Below are 9810 nucleotides of genomic sequence, written 5' to 3' on the forward strand. Positions count from 1 at the left end.
GCTGAACCATCTGATCTATACAGATGCTAGGCAACCCAGGTGACACTAATGCAGTTCCTCTTCTAGACATGTGCAGCACTTGGTGTGGGAGGCACCAAGCTGAATGTAAAGCACCTCCCCCCACCCCCAGCAGCCTATGATGCAATAAAAAGATAGGCCACAAAAGGAAATTCTTGGCTTCATGGAATATTTGAAATTTCTGACTGGTCAATTGACAATAACGGTATTTGACCAATCCTACTTTGTAATTGTGCCAGGTTAATTCATCTAATTTTTAAGATATTCCTCCAAGTCAGAATGGTCTCCCTTGAAATTCCTTTGTCTATATACACAGTACTGCTTTCATGCAAATCCATCATCTGTTCATGTTTGACATACCATCAGACCAGACATGATCTGCCCAACTCCATTACTTGAAAAAAAGTATTTATGGACCCAGCTGGCCGCCTTGTGTGGACACGCTGGCCAGCACTGTCATAATTTAGTTATGTAAAACATCCTGGCAAGTTCACAACTCTCTGCAAGCCTGGGAAGATGCGTGCTGTTCTTAGTAAAGGAATGAAATGACTATGACTTCCCCAGGTCCCTTTAATTGGATATGACTTCAGTGGAGATACTGCTTGAGGCAGTGTCCAGGCAAAGCAGGCAAGGAAGCTAGCAACACCTGACAGGCTATGGCTTCGCCTAAGGAGATGATTTATCTATTCCAAAATTATCACCATAGTAACGTGCTTTGGGTCAAAACACCCAAGTAAAGGAATATGGAGCTACTTCCTAGAGCAGCTCACAGGCATGCACTGTGGAAGCCACAAAGGTCAACTAAGATTTGTTTCTTTTGTGCACACTCTGGTGTCCGCATTGCATCTCCAGGGGACGCTCAAACAAGCAATTAGGAAATGAAGAAGTGCAGAGAAGGCTCATCAGGCAAAGTGCTTTATTAAACATAGGTATGAATAACTAACTCTAAACATGGCATGGTCAGAAGTTCCTGTAGAAGAGGAAGAAGGCCTTTGGTTTAGTCTGGGATAGAAGAATGAGGGTCAGTTCCCTGCTCCACCAAATGAAGTGTACAATGGTGCTCAAGTCACTGAAGCCTCTTTTCCCCCCCATCTGTAAAATGTAGATAATAACACTGAGCTTCTTCCCAGGGGTGTTGTGAAGCTCCATACACTAATGATCGCAAGGCTCTCACATGCAGTGGTATCCAAGATAAACTGCTAGATAGAATTAGTACCTTCTGTTAACACTGCGTATGAAAAGCTGCTGGCCAACACCTCTGGAATGATTAGCTCGTTGCAAGCCATAACAATGGGAGGGTAAACTATAAAAGAGTTTGGCAGCACCCCTGAAGGGTAACTGATTCAGAATTCTCTCACCATTTTCTCACTGCATCAGAGAGCAAGTCTGTACAGCAATTTTGGTATTTAGATTACAAAACCAGCAGTGCAGTTAATTTGACCTAATACTTTTTTTAAACAAACCTGGAGATTCACTTAAGACACCAACTCACTGGAGAAAAATCTTTCTGCCTTCATCAATGAGAAGGCAGAAAAAGAGCATGAGGAACAGAACATACCAAAACAATGCAGGATTAGAGAGAAGACACTAGCATTATGATCACTACAGTTCCCGGGCTGCACAAACTCAAGTGTTTATTTTCCAACTCACACCCATCCCCTGCCTCACACAAAACCCAGGTCTCCCATATTTGTTTCAATTCTATTCCTCATCACATCAATCCCAGAGGCTGGGCTCATCTCTCTCTTCTGTTGACTGTGCTGTCATATGGTAAAAGTGTCTTCCCTTCTGTGTGCAGTCTGGATATGTCACACCTTCTCCCTTCGGAGGGAGGTGCTTGCCTGATGAGGCCAACCTCTGAATGAAGGGGGAAAAAAATGGTGGGTTACCCAAACAGAGGCTATGACTGAAGATGGCAATAACTGCTGAGAAGAGTTAGGAGGCTGTGAAATTGTAAACCCAAGTCAGTAGGTATCCACTATCCAGGAACCTGAGTCAAGGGTCACAGGCAGATCTCAAAGCCAGACTACATTCAAGTGCTCTTAGGGTTCATTGTGAACGTTCTGCATGGATCTCTCTTGCTCCCTAAAGCTGTTTCCATAAGCTAAAAAAAAACACGACACGGGTCTGCTCCTGAGAGACAAGAAGCCTGCATGCTAGAACTGCATGTTTGCTGTAGCAAGTGCTAAGAAGGGTGTTCCCAACAGACTTCAGTCAATGCAACAAGGATTATCTGAATTAACCTAGTGAGGTGGAACAGCCTGGTTACAGTTCTATTTTATGTTTTACTCAAAGACACAAATTGCCATGTTTACTCTTTGTATGCTGCATCTCAGAGAAGCCTCTATTCTTTTGCTACTACAATAAGGGACAAGGGGTATTATTTTCTCCTGCTTTGTGTTTGTACAAAGCACTTCTCAACACATCAGCACTGTACAAGATTTTAAATAAATAGGTGATTTAAAGATAATCTGACAGGCTACAAAAGCACAGTCAGGCCCTACACAAGGCTCTAAACCCTATTCACTGCAGCCTGCAGTAGCAAGGGGCAGATGGACCAGACAACTATCATCTCTCATTTGCTTCTGAGCAACACATATTGCTCTCATAGTGCCATAGAAAGAGATTTGATTATTCCCCCCAGAAAGTTTGCTACTAGTCTGAAAAGAAGAAATTTAAGAGAGCCTGCACATGTTCAGAGTTTGGAAAGCTATATATGTCATTAGTAGGGGTGCACTGATAGAGATTGTTGGGGCCAATACCGATAGCTGATTTTTAATGAGGCATATTAGCTGATACTGATCTGATTTCCAATACCAGTCTGGCAGCTTGGAGAACTGCGTACAGCTGGTAAGTCTGGCGTGCTGGAAGGGGAGGGGGAAAGGGAGATCAAGGCCCCTGCGGTGAAGGAGGAGTGGAGCTGGGGCTGTGGCAAGCGCTGCCCAGTCAGGGACAGAACCGTGGCTCATCTGGGGGGCACAGGGGGCCAACTCCCACTGCTGCATGCCACTTGTGCAGGAGCCACTGCTTCTGCTGCTTGTCCGGGAGGGCATGGGCGGCAGGGGTGTGCCCCCAGATCTGCACGGGGCCAGGGCTGCACCAAGCTCTTCTGAGCAGGATGGGGCTGGAATTGGGGTGGGCAGTGATGGTGATGGAACAGGGGGGAGGAGGGGCTGCAGCCACCCCAAAATTTGCTGTAGACCCCCATCCCCCGTGCCGCTGCCATTTGTCCCGAGTCCAACCCGCCCTGCCAAGAAGAGCTTGGCACAGCCCTGGCCCCATGCAGATCTGGGGGAACACCCCCCACGCCCTCACGGACGAGCAGCAGAAGCCGCCCAATGAGTGGGCGAGATGAGCTGCCAAACCAGCGGCTCCTGCATGAGTGGTGTGCAGCGGCGGGAGCTGCTGCCCCCCCAGACGAGCCAGGGCTCTGCCCCATACCAGCTGGGCAGTGCTTGTCCCAGCCCCTACCCCAGCTCCACTCCTCCCCCACTACAGGAGCCTTGATCTGCACCCCTCCCCCCCACCACATACCCCTTCCCTTCTCCCTCTCCCATCCCCTTCTACTACACCAGACTGACCAGCTGCATGCAACTCTCCAAGCTGCCAGACAGTGCTCCTCACTGCCTACATGCTGCACTGCGGCTGCATGCAAGCACGGGCCATTTACGGCCAAAGCAGGCCAATTTCCAATACAGACAATTTTCTTTATGTCAGTGCCAATCTGATATCGGACTGATTTATCAGGGCCCCTCTAGTCATTAGCTTCTCTTATCTGCCTCTGGAAAAGTCTTTAATCAGAGTCGGTACTGGAGACAGTGGAAAAGCAATTTCTCACTACAGCACCACCTGGAAACAATCTAACAAGTCTGTGAGATGACTGCCACCTGGTGCTCAAAGAAGTAACTGCATTTACTTCTAGGTGCCTACTTCAAGGTACCTAGGCAGAGAAATTCAATGGATAGTATAATTAAAGGAAGTCAGGATAAGTAGACCTGAAATCTGACCTTATGTCTACTTACAAAGTCTTATTCTTTACGTTTTATTCCTCAAATACTTTTTTAAAGTATCAGCAAAGAATCAGTGACAGCATATTAACAACTGACAATTATGCTTCATATTTTTATAGTGCTTTACTATTCCAAAGCACTGCACAAACATTCTGAAACAGCTCTACAATAATAAATAAGCATTCTTGTAGTGTAGAGGAAAAAGTGAATACACAGACTGCAGCTTCATGCTTTGGTCTGCAGTGGCTTTATTATAAAAGACTACATTTGAAACATTACAGAAGATAACTTGGCTATTTTTTTAAGATAGCTCAAGCAGTTTTGTGGCTCACAGGGCTTTTCAATGTTATCAGCACAGGTTAACATCACCCAAAAATCCACTCAGCATGAAAATACTGCTGCAGGTCTCATCACAGATAGTCAGAGGATGCCCAGGCTGACATTTGTTCTGTTCCCTGTTCTGTATAAGAGACATTCTAATACAACTAGAGCCTTCTGTGAAACCCGAAGTTACTCAGACTAACCAGGCTCTGAGGACATAACTGGTGGTAGAATGGGGTCAATTTATTCACCTACATAGGTTTCAAGTGCAGCACAGAAATGAGACAAGAATTTAGCCTAAGAGTTCAAGTTCCGAGGAAACCCGACATAAATGAATGTACTTCTGTCAGACTCCCCTGCCTGTGCTCTCTTACGCTTCTAGATGCATACAAATAAGGCAGTGGCTGTTTTCCATGCTGGAAGCGATCAGAAACATGATCACACTCTGGACACAAACTTTCATATCAGAAAGACTTGAATTTTTGGTTACAAAAAATACTTTCTGATAACTGTACTTTAGTTTCAACCAACTTGCCCCAAATATCAGTTTAAAATAAACCACAGGAAATTTCATTCATGGAACTAAGACCTATCAAAATGCATCTCTTCCAGTCAAGCAAGAGCTAAGAATAAGGATAGCTGACATGTTATTTTAATACAACTGCTATTACTCACCTCTCCTGAGATTGGATTGGTCCCATATTTCTTTATCCAAGGAACAATACTTCTGCAAGATGAGGGGATAAAGCAGTAAGTAACACACACAATTAGAAATCTGTGCTCCCTATCAACTGGAATCTTTATCCTCTCTCCAACTGTCTTTAAAATCCCTACTGCACAGTAAGAGAGGGGCTTTCCAAGCACAGATTTTGTACTGCATCTTGCAAAGCATCACGAGTGCACCCACTCTTCCTATAACAAAAATAAAAAAAGTGACCAGCATACACTACACACCATATAAAAATTTAATTTTCTACTGCTGAGCAAGCAGAGCTGTTATATACCTCAAGAGACTTTTCTCAATACTATTTAATGATGGCTCATGCTGGTATAGAACCTGTGTATGAATGATGCCCTTTTTTAAATGAGGGATAAAGATGTTTCTTTACATGCTAATTTTGCATTTGCTTCTTCTTACTGTAATTTAAAAGCAATGAGTATACTTCTGCAGAACAGAAATGGAACGTTCAGTGACCAAACAATATCAGAAAGGGAACAAACACATTTTTAGTATTTCTAAGAATCAGTCTTCCAGCACACATAACATACCAAGATACAATGGTGCTTCTGCATGCTGAAAATCCCATGTATTAAGGGTCTCCTAATCCTTCCACATGCATGTTCCCATACCATATTCCTAGACTAGTAGTCCATGACCAACCCAGGAATTTCAAAGACTATACAGCATCATGAAACCACCTGTGGCAACAAAGGCCTCTGACAGACATGGGGAAAAAAAGGCGCTTTATTTTCAGCTTGGTACATCCCCACACCAAGTGCTGCACATGCCCAGAAGAGGATGTGGGGAGAAGTGGGCACACTAGAAGAGAGACAGGCTACAACTAGATTTGGACAGGTTACAGAGGTGGGCGGATGAGAATAGGATGGGTTTCAATACTGACAAGTGCAGGCTACTGCACTACTGCACCTAGGGAGGAAGAACCAGCAGCATACCTACAGGCTGGGGAACTCCCTTCTTGTCAGCACAGAGGCAGAAAAGGATCTTGGATGAACTACTGATTCCAAGATGAACATTGGGCACCAATGTGGGGATGCAGTCAGGAAGGCTAACCACACCTTGTCATGCATCCAGAGATGCATCACAAGCAGATCCAAGGAGGTGATCCTCCCCCTCTATGCGACATAGGTCAGGCCACAGTTGGAGTACTGCGTTCAGTTTTGGGTGCTGCACTTCAGGAGGGATGTGGACAGCATTGAGAGGGTCCAGAGGAAGGCCACTCACATGATCAGGGGTAGCAGGGTAGGCCCTATGAGGAGAGGCTATGGGACCTGAACCTGTTCAGCCTCCACAAGAGAAGGCTGAGAGAGTATCTGGTGGCTGTCTATAAACTTGCCAAGGGGGACAAGCAGGCAATGGGAGAGTTCCTGTTCCCCCAAGCACTACGGGCAGTAACGAGGAATAACAGCCATAAGTTGACTGCAAGTAGATTCAGGCTAGACATCAGGAAGCACTACTTCACAGTCAGGGCGGCTAGGAGCTGGAACCAACCTCCAAGGAAAGTGGTGCTCGCTCCTACCCTGGGGATCTTCAAAAGGAGTCTAGACAATCACCTAGCCGGGGTCGTTTGACCCCAGCATTCTTTCCTGCCCATGGCAGGGGGTCAGACTTGATGATCTACTTAGGTCCCTTCCGACCACACCAACTATGAAACTACAACAGTTTGACCTCGCTCGCCTAGCATCTATATAGATCAGATGCTTCAGCAGGGCTTTTTGGTGTTTTTTATCTAATAACTGATTCAACCACCTATTAGATAAAAGCACCAAAAAGCCCTGCAGTAGTATGCACACTATATAGACACTGGGTCAAACTGACACAGTTCCTCTTCCAGTAAAGCTCTGTTTTTTCTTTCCCCCCCCCCCCCCCCCCCACATCTGTTAGTGCTCAGGCAGCATACTGCTACAGCTTAAAAACACCATGCATATAAAACCAGTAGTAGTCTACCACACATGTCTGCAACAGAAATAAAGCTTTATGAGGGGGGAGAGAGAGAGGGGTATTGGCTAGAATCCAAGCACTGAGTTGGGGGGGAGGGGAGGAGAGGAGAACATGAACTTCTGAGTGTCTAGCTTCAATACCAATTCTGACCATAACCTTGAACAAGTCCCTTAGGTTACGCAAAGCTTAAACAAGGTAAAAAGGGTACGACTTACAGCAAGTCAAAAACTGTTCCATCTGGTGTACAAACTGGATATTCAAATGGCTGCAGGGATAAGCTAGGAAAAAATACATGCGTTTCATGTTAATCAACTGGAAAAAGCATACTAATAAGTTAGTAACACCCTCATTCACTATCTGTACACTAAACTCAAGTCTCCATAAATGAAAATATCTGCTATCACTCTGCATGCTGACTCAGTAGGATCTACTTATATTTAATCTTGGTTTCTTTCACTCTGGCATCACTATATCTTCTCACTGGGCATGCCTACACATGCTCCTAGGTGTCATTGTTACTAAATGATGGTGCAGTAACAGCACCTACTGCGCCGTGCCAATGATGCAGTTCTTTTTAGCTGCTACATCGTTGTAGCAATGCGCTATACCAAAGGAGCGCATTGCTACGACGGGCGACGTAGCTGTGGCATCATGGTTTTTGCCCACTGACGCTACACCACCATAGCACGCTGCTATGGCAACGTAGCATCACATGTAGATTGCGAAGTAAATTCTAATCACAAAATAACCCAAACATGAAAATTTCTAGCAAATTAGTCACTGGCTGTCAGAAAGAAATGGCAAACTAAAGATCTAAATATAAGGCATGGTTGAAGCATCAAGTCCAGATCAGGACGACAGTAAAAGCAAGATTTTTTCTGATTGTTGCATGAAAATTCTTTCTAAGTTTTTATACACTATATGCCCCTTTTCAATTTCACAGTCATCATAAACTCCACATGCAAATCATTATACAGTATTGACAATTTCATTCCTGGCTCAAAATTTTTTTAACGTCCTACTAAAAAATACTGGAGCAAACACAAATCAGTGAAAGTAACTGTTACACTAGGAAACATCATCTGATTGACAATTTAAAAATAAGTCATTTTGTGTCTCACCTGCAATGATCAAAAGATAAGCGTCTAAAATTAGTTTGTGGAATATCTGTTTGCAAAAAACATAAAACATTTTTTTTTAATGAATAAATAGTCATTTGAATATTTAACAGCTCTTCAGACATTTTTAATCAACCCTACATGATACATGTTTGGAAGCCACAGTATTTGGTACATCTGGTAATAATTCATAGGTAACAAAAATAATCATTCCAAATCCTGCAAAACTATAAACAAGTCAACACTTTGTAAATCAGTATCTTTGGAGCTTCAAGTCTGCTCTAAAAATGACAGTATGCAAATGAATAAAGCCCAACATTTCAAATAGCTCCAGATTTATCTTTATTCCCTTTCCATTTGTTTGTGGTTTTGTATCATGTTACCTCATTTTTAAACTCACTCCCTTGTTGCTGTTTTAAAAACCCAAAGACCAAAAGAATTTGACTTATTATTAAGAAGAAACACTGAAATTGACAATATACCAAATGCTATCAGATTCACGATGTATACAAGTTTGGAGAGGACATTCCAAACACAAGTGGTAGCCAGAAGGAGAGAAATGTCTGTGAAAAAAGGATACAGAAGAGGCCTTTCTACTGATATTACTTGCAAAGATGGCTACAATAAGCAGAGGAAAGCAGAAACTGGGCTCAATGCCAAGAGTGAAAAAAAAAATTAACAGAGACCATAAAATCAGTAAAGAAAGCCAAAATTGGAATATGGGGGTGATGTGGTTGAGGTGTGGACATTTTGGAATAGGAGAAGATACTTGTAGATGGGAGATACTGGGCATGTCTACACAAGATGTTTACTGTGGAGTTGCTTAATTAGCTCCACAGCAAATGTCTTGGTGTCTACACGTGTGGCCTATTAGGCTGCAGGAAACTAATGAACTCCACAGCAGGTTAGTACTTGTAAATACAGGTACTATCCTGCTGCAGTTTTTTTGTAAGCAACAATGCATCTGTAGATGCTGACCCGGCTGGCTAGGGCATGAGGGTGCTTTAGTGCAGGGGCTGCCTACTGGCTAGCCCCACACTGGAGCATACTTGTGCTCCTGCCAGCCCCTCTGCAGCATGTTGAGCCAGATGGGAGCAGGCCCAGGCTGGCAGGATGACCCCCCTGAGCACCCTGCCAGCCAGGGCTGCTCTGGTCTGGCTCAACCTTCTGAGGTCCTGGGCACACATTCAAACAGCAGGCCTGGGAGGAATAAACTCCTGTGCAACATGTGTTGGAGTTTATTGCTATGAATTAAATGTGCATGTAGACATGCCCACTCAGGCCATGGACAAGCAATTTAGTCGAAGGACAAAAAAAAGGAAAGTAAGAGGAGGAAAGAATGGCAAGGCTTGGACAAGACTGATTTCTGAAGAGAGAAACAGGTTGGAGTTAGAGAGATATCCAGGCAGCTGGCATCAGGAACTTAGGATAACTGGGAAGAAGACAACCACAGATGAAAACATGGGAATTGCAGAGGATTTAGGAGGAATTTACATCTACCCATGTTGAAAAGGCAGTGAATTATCCAGGGTGGTCTAACAGAAAGAAGGAAATGCAAGACTGAGGCACAGGAGATGAGCAGTGTGAAGAACCTGAATAGCAACAATAAAAAGGCGACAGCTAACTGCACAGCAGCATGAGGAAACCAGGCAAGAGGGTATAC

General features: G+C 44.1%; 1 protein-coding gene across 2 annotated transcripts in view; it reads right to left on the reverse strand.

The window, feature by feature from the left end:
* Positions 1-9810, reverse strand: part of PPIL2 (peptidylprolyl isomerase like 2) — a 134983-nt gene that overhangs the window by 123927 nt on the left and 1246 nt on the right. Inside the window, exons 3-5 of one of the 2 annotated variants that reach the window (XM_006021529.3) lie at positions 8151-8196; positions 7245-7307; positions 5025-5076 (exon numbers count right to left, since the gene is read on the reverse strand). In XM_006021529.3, coding sequence (XP_006021591.1) covers positions 5025-5076; positions 7245-7307; positions 8151-8196 — 161 coding nt within the window. The remainder of the gene's footprint in view (positions 1-5024; positions 5077-7244; positions 7308-8150; positions 8197-9810) is intronic. The other variant, XM_025201516.1, reaches the window with a different exon arrangement.

This window comes from Alligator sinensis, unplaced genomic scaffold, assembly GCF_000455745.1.
Source record: "Alligator sinensis unplaced genomic scaffold, ASM45574v1 scaffold570_1, whole genome shotgun sequence".
NCBI classification, from domain to species: Eukaryota; Metazoa; Chordata; order Crocodylia; family Alligatoridae; genus Alligator; species Alligator sinensis.